At 33.2% G+C, this 13794-nt stretch overlaps 2 protein-coding genes across 2 annotated transcripts; both read left to right on the forward strand.

Annotated features, from left to right (window-relative positions):
* The first annotated feature begins 588 nt into the window (after positions 1 to 588).
* On the forward strand, positions 589 to 1356 carry LOC122604784. Its single transcript, XM_043777651.1, has one exon. It carries the CDS (start codon positions 589 to 591, stop codon positions 1354 to 1356), a length of 768 nt encoding a protein of 255 aa, XP_043633586.1.
* Positions 1357 to 5516: 4160 nt separating this feature from the next.
* LOC122603003 lies at positions 5517 to 11646 on the forward strand. Its single transcript, XM_043775616.1, has 15 exons — positions 5517 to 5611; positions 8194 to 8329; positions 8460 to 8571; positions 8642 to 8764; positions 9053 to 9157; positions 9381 to 9464; positions 9547 to 9662; positions 9764 to 9865; positions 9947 to 10060; positions 10158 to 10214; positions 10364 to 10430; positions 10590 to 10643; positions 10895 to 10969; positions 11056 to 11091; positions 11179 to 11646. The coding sequence occupies exons 2-15, from the start codon at positions 8310 to 8312 to the stop codon at positions 11272 to 11274; spliced, it is 1161 nt and encodes a 386-aa protein (XP_043631551.1). The 5' UTR covers positions 5517 to 5611; positions 8194 to 8309; the 3' UTR covers positions 11275 to 11646.
* The last annotated feature ends 2148 nt before the right edge of the window (positions 11647 to 13794 follow it).

The raw sequence follows: 13794 nt of genomic DNA on the forward strand, positions 1-13794 counted from the left end.
AGAAGGACTGAATGGCTATGACCCGTATTCCCTCCAGCCGCTAGGACTAAAAAGGTTTCACCAATGTGGTTTTTGAGTCGGGCTCTTTGTGTCTAGTTATGGTGCTTCAGAACCAACCCATGCTATTATAAATAAAGACCCACGTTTCATCCAAATTAAGAGAGTTTTTAGCATATATGTGTAGATGTCATTTGTTAAAAAATTTAAAATACAGTAGTAACCATTTGGGCTGCACCGATGAAATCAAGTTAATTAGAGCTCGATTTTAAAATCACGTGTTTTCATTAGTGATTAAATGAAGGTGCATTAAAATTAAATCTCCCTCACATAGTCACATATTTCTTTAATTTGATTTACCTCCTTACTCTTGTCCATTTTGCAAAATTGTACAGTTTAAGAATCATATAATGATTATAACATAATTTAATTTTAGATAATTGTCTATATTTAAAAGTTTAAATGGGAATCAAATGTTAACTTATATGCTAATGAGGTAGCAAGTGATTCTGTTGATGCCAAGTCATGTGGATGTATATATAAACAAGTTTTGTTTGCTTATGCCCGTTGAGTAAGTATGTTACTGTTTCCATGATAAAAGCTGCACAGTTAAAGGAAAATGCCACCGTTGCTGATATGATTGGTAATGGGGAATGGAAGTGGCCAACCGAGTGGAAAGAAAGGATTGTAGAGTTGACAAATGTTGTTGTTCCTAATCTTGAGAATCAATTAGATGATAGATTAGTATGGGTTAATAAAAAAGGGGTAGAGACTAAATTTTCTGTTGGAAATGTATGGAACGATACTAGGGAGTATGGTAACAAAGTGCAGTGGGCTAAGATGGTTTGGTACACTCAATGTATTCCAAGCCATGCGTTCGTTGTTTGGTTAGCAATGAGAGGTAGACTTAATACCCAAGATAAATTGGCTAAGTGGTATCCGGAGAATGAGTTTGAATGCGTATTTTGCAAAAATCAAAGTGATTCTGTTTGCCATTTGTTTTTTTATTGTGAGTATTCTAGTTGGATTTGGAAGGAAGTAAAGAAAAAAGTTAAAGGGAGTGATATTCCAAATGAGTGGGAGAAAATTGTTACTTGGTTTATAAATTCAAAATGTCCAAACAAGGTGTGGAATGTGGTACAAAGACTTGTATTTGCTGCAAGTGTTTATTGGATTTGGAGGGAAAGAAATAGTAGAATATTCAAAAAGATTGTAATCCCCAAGGAAACAATAAAGGAAAAGATTGTGGAGTGTGTTAAGCTGAGAATTTTGAGTTTAAAGTTTAAACAATGCACAACTTATGAGGAGTTGAAAGAGAATTGGGAAATAAATATGGCTGAGCATAGACCAAGATTATGAAAAATTGGTTCTGCAGGTGGGATTGGTTTTTGTTTGAAGAAGGGATGCTGATTGATGGTGGAAAGGAATAGAAGTTAGATACAACTGAACAAAAAGAATGACTACTATGGATAATAGAGATGATACATATGGACTACTTAGACATTAAAATATATATAGTGTAGTCTATGATCTGTAAAGAGCTAATGAGCTACTGTATAGATTTTTGGTGAAAAAAAAAAAAAAAACATCATCAGCAGTACCATGCCCTATTGCCAATACACATGAGCCCAGAGGCCCCAGAGAACCCGACCCGGAAGAGTAAAGGAGCTATGCATCCATTCTAACTAAAAAAAAAAAAGTTTTGTTTGCTTATGATATTAGGAAAGTTAGTACTACTTGATACAGTCAAGTTTGTTTCTTTCATAGCACAATCAAGTCATGTGGATGTATAAAACAAGTTTAGTGTTGCTTCATTATCCAAAATACATAGGTTCTTCCATCACATGATTTGGGCTTTGGCTAATCATGGGCTAACCGCGACCAGATTATTAAACGGATTGAAACTGACCCATGAAACATTGTCCGATCCTCAATTCACTTTTCTAGTATTTTTTAGTATCTAGGTCGAGCTGGATTGAGGTCCATGATCACTCCCATAACAAGTACTAACTATTTAACCCCCATACTTGTATTGAAAGGTGCACAAAATAATCAGTTAACTTAACATAAGTAACCAGTTAGGAACCGGTATCGTACAAACCCATTAACCATCGGTTAGGAACCAATCCTTATTTTCAAACAAAAATCGATTATTAACCGGTTATTATTGTTTCTAAAAATATCCGGTTTCAGTTATTAAAATTAATAACCGAAATCGGTTAACCGCTTATTGCACCTCTAGAAAGAATATATTTGAAATAAAAATATATTATCATTTCTCATTGATATTAGTATTTGGTTAAGATACCCTTGAGGTATATGTGTGATCATCTATCAATTTGTAAATTGTGGGTTCCAACATGGTAGATAACTTGTAAGTATATGGAGAGTAAAGTTTGGTCTTTAGTTTGTTGGCCACCCTATGTATTTCTTGTATAATCAAAAGAAATATGGCGATGTTTATGATGCCGATTGCGATTACTTGTATATTTGATTACTTAATTTTCATTTCAAAGAAATCAATATATGCTCAAAAGTCAAAACTATACGTAGTAATGTAGTATTGTAGTTCATAAGTCGGACTTTGGAGTCAAATAATATACTCAAGTGAAACATATATTGTATGATTCTCAACATTGTACAATTGGGTTTGTCACAACGTGTTTGGGACTTGAAATGTGTTTAGAGGTCAACCGAGTGGGTGGGCGGCATATGGATTGTTTTGTTGTTACCCCTATAATGAACTCCACATGGCATCGTAGATTTGTTGTATTAAGGTTGTTTACTTATTTTGGGTTTGTTAGAGGATTAGAAATAATTTTAAGTTTTATTTACAGATTTGAAAGAAAAGGATGTACTTCCCATTATAGCTGAGTGGTTGAACACCAGTTTTATATGCTGAAGGTTTTGAGTTTGAGACATGGAAAGGACATTTAAAAGGAATCATAAAAGCCCTCCAGTGAATCAGGTTTGAGTCCTAATTGGCAGAGTGGTTTAGTTGGGAGTTTCTTCTCTTACTAGGTATTGAGGGTGAGGGGGCTCTCTAGCGCGGACCCGGTTAGAACAATGTAAGTTAGATCCCCTGTTGCGAGCAAATGATCCACACTTTTAAAAAAAAAAAAATATTTGAAATTATTTTGATAAAGTAATGTGATATTTTTTTCAGGCAATTTTTTGTAATACAAACAAACGCTACACATCAAAGTACGTGATTTTACTTAAATTATGATATTTTAACGAGGGAATCCGAAAGGAGTAGAAAAGAGCATAAGCATAGACAGACAGGAACAACGACATGTTCCACTTTCGACCTTGCGCTTTATTAACAGGCAATTAATGTAGTACATGATATAGTATTTTAATGTTTATAATGTAACTAAAATCATAATATGTAATAATAGATGGTTATTAAAATATTTAACATTTACATGTTCTTCAAATTTTTATTATTCATATTAAAATTAGAATTTACTGTCAATATAAGTTGTTAGTAATGTGAAATGACAATATTTTAAAATGTTTTGCTTAAACTAAAAACAAGATAAAAAGACAAAGGATGAAAAAACAAACTTAATGGGCAAGAGTCAGGAAAAGATGAAAGCGTATTAAGAAAAAGACAGGGGATCAAATTGAGAGAGTAAAACGTGGACACCTCATCTTATTAATACATGCAGCTTACTATATCAAAATAAAATCAAATTAGTTACTAATAATAATCACGTGGGTGTGATGGTGTTGGCAATGGTGACGACGACAGATGGTAATGGTAAATGTATGAATTATGATTATTAATGTAAAAATAATTTATATCAAAGGAGTTTAAAGATATATATTGAAAAAAAATTATTTAAGTATTTATAAATAAATTCAAATAAGTAAGTAACTGCTCAGTGCTGTCTTTCACAAATTTTGAGTCTTAATACTTCGACGGTGCATGGAGGAGGTTAAGATGTAGGCAGACCTTACCTCTACCTAAGTAGAGAGGCTGCTTCCATTTAAAATAATTATAAAAAAATGAATAATTTGAGTAAGTCAAATTATTTTCTGAAAAAACAAAAAGGGTCAAGTTTCTTATAAGATGTTATGAATATAAATATAACTATAAATTCTAACATGTTATCTAAATATTAATATAATTAATATAAAAATTGATTAAAGTAACTATATTCAACATTTTAAATGGTTTAGTTATATTGGCATTTTTATATTTATAAACTCATCAAAAAAATAAATTAACATATAACTTTTTAGAGTTAATCTCATATGTATGAATACTGAAAAATTAATCATATATAATCTCAAAATCTTGTATAGATACATAAAAGTTTGCTTTTTGTTTAATTTAAGTTTTAAATTATCTATTTGTGTTTAATTATGTAAATGCTAAAGTATATTTTAAGTATACGTTGTTATTAGATTAATTAACTCTTTAAATAAAAATAGTTATTAGAAAGTTTAGAAGATTAATTTACTTTTTATAATTAAAGTAAACAAGATTTGTTATCTGTATTGTATTATAAAACAAAAATTTTATATCTTTTTCTATTTTGTGAAGCTTAAAATTCAACATCCACACGTACACAAACTCATTAACATAATCAACAACAATTCAAGAAATCTTATGAAAAACAGACACACAAATATAAAAAATTAATTAAGGTATAACAGATGTAACAAAAGATAACTTAAAACATGGTTCATCATTATATAAAGTTTCAATAATCAATTATATAATAAGAAAACGGAATATCGAGAGGTACACATCTAAATCAAATAAAAAATACATTATTGTAATGTTGGCCTGTAACAAAATATATCGATATAGGCGAGCCAACTTATATTTGTAACTCATTTTGGACACGGGTCTAAATACTAGTGCCTATACTATATTACAAAGCAAATAGTCTTTGTAAAAAATTATAAATTTCAACATTCCGGCAAATCATCAAAATCAAATTACATCAATAACCTACACTACTCGCTGTCGTCACCACCACCAATCGTCACCGCTAAAACCTCCACCACCTCCACCACTGCCTTTGTTATTACATTGCCGCTACCGCCCAACGTCACCATCACCATGATTACACCGCCGCAACGTGCGAGTACCGTCCTAATATAATTTAAAATGACTTAATTTTTCCCCCCTGTAAAGTTAGTTACGATTCAGATAAGTCGGAGAATTTTAACCAGATATTTACTAGACCTCCAACCACCTTCTCATAAAAAATACCTTAAGATAAGAAACTAAAGACTCAAACCCGAAACCTTGATAAAATCTCACCTTTAAGGTTACATAGTGAATTTAGAAGATATTATATGTAGATAAAGATGTTCCAATTATATGTAGATAGAAATGAAAAGTATTTTATTAACGACAACTTTAATACTGTCAATAATTTGTATAAATTTACCCTTTATATTACAAACCGATTATAAAAATATACGAGTAAATATTTTATACGGTTGATTATCAAAATCCAAATAAAAATAAATATTTCGCCGCAATTAAAAATCCTTCCCCTTGAATTCATACCGATGTCTCAGGAGAACTAAAAAAAAAAAAAACCTGCATTTCTCTCTCTTTCTCTCTTCAGCGTCTCCTACAAAAACTGTAAGTATCTGCTAACCCTATTTTATCTCTTGAATTTCATTATATCTTCATCATTATGCATATACATACATGTATATATATGCATACATATATCGATTTATGTTTACTTAAGTTCCTAGCACGTGTTCTATTTGCACATTTGATGTAATATGATTGATCTCCGCTGCATCGATGTGATTTAGGGTTTATAATTGATGTATATTGTGCTTATAGTTACGATTTACTAGCTTGATGTTTTTCGAGCTAAGTCGGATCACTTGATTTGAACTTTTAGATCTTATGTTTTTGAAGTTCATGTGTTGTTATTTTTGATGCGGATGTTGTTGAGGTGATTGATACTGTAGATCAATTGTTACGTAGCTTTGTCGGCTTCGAATCAGAAAAAATGCCGGTTGAATGAGTGATTTCGGATGTTCGTTAGGACTGCTTTTGGCATTTAGTATGATATGTTTAAGACATTTGTGACATTATTTAAGTTTCGAGAATTTGTTTACGGATTCATTGCTTAGATCTTTGGATAACTATCCTTCGAGTGCTAATAATGAGAACGATATGATGGATTATTTTTATCGATGATCAGTGAATTCTTTTTCGTCCTGACTTGACTTTGTTCTTATTTAGCTATTGGCATCATTTATAATGGCTATTGAATTAAAAATTTCTAATTTGGGCTGATTTTCACCATCTTTCTAGAGTAAAAATAGGAACAAGAAAAACGAGCAATAAGCCAGCCTACCTACAAAATTTAAGCTGACCTTCTCTAACATCTATAATATAATGAAACTGATCATTCTTGTGAAACCAGAGAGAAACAGAATTGCGATCGTCGATCTATTATTAGAAGTGAAAGGGAGTTATACATAAAAATGATGGAGATATATCTTCAAATTTAAGATCCGGTCAATAGCTAAATACGTAAACACATTTAATTGTTTTCTCATTTAGGTAAAGTCATTTGAAAATACTGCAAGTATTACTTTGTCAAGTATTCATATCTAATTGATTTGACAGTTTGACAACTTCAATGCAATACAATTGTGAACATCAAATCCAAAAAAAACAATCCTTTTTAAATCTTAAAAGATATACCTTTGTAAGCCAATAATCAATCCAATTTTTATATTCTAATTTAATTATAAAATTCATGTGTCTTTATGGGGCATCTATTTTGTAAATGCGGAAACATGTTAAATAGAGTTCAGTAGTTTGCAATTTAACATGATATATCTTAGTACCGGTATATCATTGACATGATCATGACAGGATTGAGTATCGCTGTTGTCGTTATAACATTTTAAACCAGTTAAACCTCACCTTATATTCTTATAATCATTTGTGTACTAGAACAAAAAAGGGTAATAGTCTGAAATCCTCTTCGGTTCATGACTTTAAACCACATAAATTCAGATTTGTTAAAGATGAAAAAGCATTTGGTACTCATGGTATGTACGGAACAATTTAATATCTTTTGTTCAACGTTTGATATGGTTACTTATGATTTGAATCTAAATGCACGTTACAAGTCACTAAGAAGTTTAGCATTATCATAAAACTGAAATAAGAAGACGACTATATGGTTGTAGCATCTTTTTGCTATCCAAAAAAGTTATATGCACTGCTTAATGTTCTAGGGAAGCCTCTACACATGGGTCAGTTCTTGCATACCTCTAAAGTACAGAAGACGGTGGTACCTCTAAAGTTTGTGGTGCCACTGTATTTTTCAAACAAGAGGATCATAGACATAATTTTTCAGTGGTTAGTAAACGTAGTTGCCTGTTTGCAAGGGCAAGTTCTCCATCTCGCTATATCTAATCTAGTTATCAGTTACTAGTTATCAGTTACTCATCATTCAACCCATGGTGCCATGGTGGTTATATAGTGATGCCCTTACAGTTTATGAGCTGTGTGGGAAGGTAAGGAGGATTAGACAAGTCTGGGCCAAACTGAGCATGTTCATAACTTGAGATTGCATGTAGGGCTTGAAGAAAAGTTTGTTTTCTTCTATTTCTCCTTTCCTTTTTTTTAAAAGAAACTTTTTTTTTGTGAAGTTATTGTGATATTGTGTTTCCTCGACAAATGATTGGTGTAGGGGATAGGGGATATAGAATTGTTTAAGATATCATTGTCAGAGTGTTCCCAACTTTTCTTAAAAGGTGTAAAATGACGGGAACTCCCTGATCCCTATTGCCTTTGGCACCAGCCATTGTCCACCCTACAAGGAATTTCTCTGGCAACTACCATGGCACAGTGGGCCACAGTGGAGGCAGGGCTCGAACCCAAGACCCTTAATTTCTCAAAGATCTCTCCAGTGACCTGTGTGTTTTGCGGGTACGGGTACTGATTGAGCCATGCTTTGGTGCCAAACTGCCACCCTGCCCACTTTACACCTTCCACCTTTGCTTCAGGGTCTCTGATAACATTGATGGCGTCATTTGAGTGTTGTGTGTTATCTTATTCTTAGCATATGACTTGTTTGTTATATTGATTGTTGTATTCTTAGTTGGAATTCCACCCTGTGCTTCTGTAATGTAGGTCGTTTTATTTTTAACTAGATACTCTTTTTTTTTTTTAATGGTTTTCAGGTATTCTGGCTCAAAACTTTTTCACTGTAGTATTCTGGAGGATGCTGTAAGCCCATAAGGAATTGCTTGTGACGTTCTTTAGAGATTGATATCTGACATTCGACACTTTTAACACAATGAAAGGCATGTATCGCAGGTTAGTTGAGATATTCTTGCTACACATTTAATTGCACTTGTAGATGTGCTATGCTGGCTTGCCATCATATATTTGATATGTGTTCAATTGAGCTATATTTTGTTAACCACTTTTGGTATTTTTGATCCAGCGGTGTCTTCAAAAAGTCGAATGGAAGTGCAAAACTAATCATAACTACAATTATGGGAATTGCTGTCGGTTATTTCATTGGTGTTTCTTTTCCATCTGTTTCTCTCACCAAGGTAACTGCTGAATCTTGGATATACTTCTATTACAAAAACCATGTATTTGATTTACTGTGAAATCTTGCAGGTTATCTTACCATCAAGCATTTATTCTCCCTTTGATATAACAATGCGTGAGGATCGCTCCAAATCTCTTGAACGCAGTTTTCCAGAAAATCTTGGTTCCGGTAATACACCCGCAACACCTAAGGTATATCTTGTGAGGATATTGTAGCTAACGTTGACGTAATTGCTTGTTGCAACAAATAGATTTTTATTTGTTACAATGTCTTTTTACTTGTGCAAACCCTGAACATAAACCCATTTATGCTGCAAAATATATGTTGGAAATTCTATAAGTTAAGTTGTGTTCTATGCTTCACAAAATTCCCTGCATGCATCATATCTGAATAATATTTCAAGACATTTGATTAATAATGAAACACTCCTCTAAGTTGCGTGTTGGTTGAGCCACTATCTCATTGTTTTGTTGTTTCAGATCTATGTTCCATCTAATCCACGCGGTGCAGAGTCATTGCCTCCGGGAATTGTAGTCCCAGAAACCGACTTGTTTTTAAGAAGATTATGGGGTGAACCTAGTGAGGTATGTATGCAGAAATTTGCCCTGAAACCAAACAATTTTGTGTTGGTTATGTATTTGCATACATTGTGATGTTGGTTATTAAGCTTTATTCTATTCACTAAATATTACAATGTGAACATGAAATTTTTTTCAACAGTGTGATATTTGTTGATTGGTCATCTCAGTTAGCTTTTTATGTAAGTGCAGTTGCCTGCTTAGAGTTATAACTTGTTTGACTTTTCAGGATTTGAAGAAGAAGCCAAAGTACTTGGTAACTTTCACTGTCGGTTGGGGTCAGAGGGATAATATTGATAAGTCAATAAAAAAGGTTTCACAATAGCCATTCCTTTGTGTTCATTAGACCCGATGCTAATTTTGGAATACTTAGATATGGTCATTACTATTTGCAGTTTTCTGGGGATTTCCAAATCTTGCTGTTTCACTATGATGGCCTAGTTACAGAGTGGGATCAATATGAATGGGCAAAGCAGGCAATACATATAAGTGTTAAGAAACAAACCAAGTGGTATGTATGACCGTTTGACTCTCTTTGAAAATGCAAACACTTTTTTTGTTTATCACATTGTTCTTGTTCCTTGTGTTTATTGTTTTTCACTAAATTCATAGGTGGTATGCAAAGAGGTTTTTGCATCCAGATATTGTAGCAGCATATGACTATATATTCATTTGGGATGAAGATCTTGGTGTTGAACACTTCAATGCAGACAAGTATTTTTCTCCTATCTACTTGAATTGTTCCGTACGGTATTTTCTGATACTGACTGATTAATAATATGCATTGCATTCCAGGTATATCAATTTAGTTAAGAAACATGGGTTGGAGATCTCTCAACCTGGTCTCGAACCCAATAATGGATTAACATGGCAAATGACAAAGAGGAGAGGTGATAAAGAAGTTCACAAGTAGGTTATGACTTTTTAGTTATATATTAGTATAGTGTTTCCTGAAATTGTTTCTATATGTGGTCATACTTAGTCCTATGTCTCTGTTCATCCACAGGGATACAGAAGAGAAACCAGGATGGTGCAGTGATCCTCATTTGCCTCCATGTGCAGCGTAATATCTCTCTCTCTCTCTCTCTCTCTCTCTCTATCACACACACACACACACACACCCATTCACCCGCGCGTACTGTTTCAAGAGTCGTGTTTTTTAGTACTATCCCACCATGTATGATTTATCAGCTCTGATGCATGTAACTTTAGATTTGTAGAGATTATGGCCCCTGTGTTCTCTCGAGCAGCTTGGCGGTGTGTATGGCATATGATTCAGGTAAAGATATATTTTACTATATTGTTTGATGACATGTGGTCACCGAATTCATGAGAAGAGTAGAGGTTCTCCTGTCTTCAGTCTAGTACAAAACTTTTTTCTGTTCATATCTTTTCAATTGCAGCAATGATAACTCCAGCCTTCATTATGTTCTTGCAGAATGATTTGGTGCATGGATGGGGTTTGGATTTTGCACTAAGAAGATGCGTTAAGGTCAGTTTTTAACTTTTTATTCTCTATTTTCCTAATAAGTATCTTGGTTAATTTTCAAGCCTTGAAACATATGAAATGATTTGTAATTTTATACTCCATAACATTAAGAAAACCACTGCAAGATCTGATACATGAAACAAGTATTTAGTACTCTGGTTATACTTGGTCTTGGTTTACTGCCTTCTGCGTATAGATGTTTCTACAAGATATCACCTAATCTGACAAATGGTCACCAATGTTTCATCTCACAGCCTGCACATGAGAAAATCGGTGTTGTGGATTCACAATGGATCATTCATCAAGTTGTTCCTTCGTTGGGGAGCCAGGTGATTTATCATTTATTGTTTGAAGCATTAGGGGGCTATCTTCTTTTTTTTAAACTGTTGGCATGATGGTTTTTCTGTTGGTTCAGGGTCAATCTGAGAATGGTGAAGCGCCATGGAAGGGGGTAAGTGAATTTCACATTTCTAGTGATTGTCTACTATATTGTTGGACCATACAAATGAGTTTTTGCTGCTGCTTTTTATACAAACAGGTAAGAGACAGGTGTAAAAGCGAGTGGGCATTGTTCCAAGACCGGCTTGCAAATGCAGATAAAGCTTACTTTAAGCAGATTGGAAAGGATGACTGAAGTCTAGCATACGTGTAGGCAGATATGTACATTGTTTTGTTTCTTGACCCCTTGTGGCCTTTCATCCGTGTTTTGAAAGGTGGTGACCGGAGCCCAATTTGTCCCTTGAGGTGGCTTTTGTGTTCGCCATAGGGATCCATAGCCCGACATACTTTGTACTGTAGCCTATAGCTATTATATGATCAGATCAGATCAGATCAGGCCAGAAAATATCAGTTTGTGCATAGATTATGTTACGATGTCAAGTATTAGATTCAGGCTGAGTGATTTCCTTTTGGTTTGCGGTGTTAACCTGATACACATTATCTTTTATGTATGTAACAATGGTGCATTATCACCTTTAGTGAGATTTATGTATAACTTTAAGCATTATCAAGTTTTGCTCACCTTTAGTAGCTTGGCAGTTGCATATTTCTTTATTCTCTTTTCATCAGTCAAAGAATATGTAAAACATACAGCATTAACGTTTACCTCACTTTACACGTCGCATAGACCTAGAATTGGTTTGTCATTTATATATTTTCGCAAACAAGGGATTAGTTACACACAACTTCTAACTGCAAAAGTCACAAACATCAAGGCCTTAATCATGAATGTATGCACACGGCACCCAGACATAACCCTAGATATAATATGGCTAAACATCATAACTTGGTAAGAGTTTGTAAAGGTGAAGGGTTATGTGTGAAGAAAAGAGTGGATTTTGTCATTTGTTGCTCCTTCTGTTTCTTTAACTATTAGTCGGTCTACTTTTTCTTCTATTCTTTCCACTTTGGCTCCTTACTACTTCTTGACTTCGACAATCCACTCATCAGTTCAAACCTCTTGATCGAAAGATTATGTCACTCTTACTTTGAAAAATTTAGATCATATTCCAAGGCCTAATCATGTCTCGACTACCTATGATCCTAAGAATTTCAAAGAGCTATTTGTGATTCGGCATGACGTGATGCTATGAATGCTGAAGTAAAGGGCACTTGAAACTAATGATACCCGGGATTTAACTGAGTTACCTTAAGATAAACGTGTCATTTTGTGTTCAAATTTGATGCGTTGTATCACCAATTGATTTAGTTAATAGAGTTGAACCAAAGGGTTATCAACCATGAACATCATACTTGGTTAGGGTTGGACCATAGAAGTAGTACTAATAATTATGCAAGTTATTGTGCTTTTACATTCCATCTGAAAATGATGTGTTACTAGTAGCAATATAATCACATTCGTTTCACAAGCTAATTACTTTTACTAATGGTGTCACCATTTTTATAATTAACTAGATATCAAAAAGTATCCTCTAGTACATGTCCTTATTCACAAATATTCTATTAAGACAAAACCGGGTATGAAACTTCTATTTTCGAGTCTCATTTTCATTTGCTTTCGCGTTAAAGATAGAGTTAATACATTAAAACATAACTATAAAAAAGAATAGAAAAACAACCCAAAATTGTGTTGTATCTTAATTTAATTTAAAAAAATTTTTTTTTTTGAAGGGAGAAGAATATGGTTTTCATGAGGGGTTTAGTATGAATGCGTGTTAGGAGGGGTACATCAAAATTAACTTGGATTATTGGTAAGCATATTATAAGTTGTTGAGTCCTAACCCAAGCTGTTTGGAGTATTATTCAAGATGTCTTCATTCCACCTAACAATTAAATGCAACTGTTTTATAATAATTCTTGTTTCCACCAATAGATTTTTTGGTTCTTTTAAAATAGTCACGTTTGTTAACTAACAACTAAGGTCAATATAATATGTGTCCCTTTGGCACATATAATAAGATGGAACAAAATCATTTCTTATGCAATGTTATTATAACCCACAACTATTTCTTGAGCTTAGCGTTAATTACATGCTATTTTTTTAGTAACTTCTTATTATTCGCCACTAAGAAATTTGCTTTTGAAGCCAATGTGATGCGTTGGTCTCCAATTATTGAATGTGTGCTTTGGGCATATATAGTTGTTAGTTACTGTATTACATTTGTCCCCAAGTTTAGGTTCATTTGACATTTATGCCCTTAGATATAATAGAGGCAGAGTGCTAGAAGGGTTGCTCGATCCCTTCCAGATAACACAACTTCTTGTATAAATTTTCACGTAATTTGTAGTTGCATGCCAGTGAGGTGATCTTTTACTGGTCTCGAAAGACCCTTATCAAAGAATGAAGAATAATCATTCGATTAACAAATATGGGTTCAAATCTCATTACCAACAATTATTATTTTATGTAGATATATAATGATAAGTGTGCAAGAATCTTGGTATCCTTTTTAAAAAAAAACACAGACCTCAATTTCATAAAATTAATTGATATACACTTTAACCCAATCTACAAATAATTAATATACAGTTTTTAGTTTTTTATCACCAATTTACACTTTAACCTAATTTAAACATAATTATTAATTTAATATTATTGTTATTAATAATTGTAATAAGACTATAATTAGGATAATCATTTGGTTTTTTATCACCAACTTACACTTTAACCTAATTTAAAAATAATTATTAATTT

This window comes from Erigeron canadensis, chromosome 6, assembly GCF_010389155.1.
Source record: "Erigeron canadensis isolate Cc75 chromosome 6, C_canadensis_v1, whole genome shotgun sequence".
In the NCBI taxonomy this organism is placed as follows: domain Eukaryota; kingdom Viridiplantae; phylum Streptophyta; class Magnoliopsida; order Asterales; family Asteraceae; genus Erigeron; species Erigeron canadensis.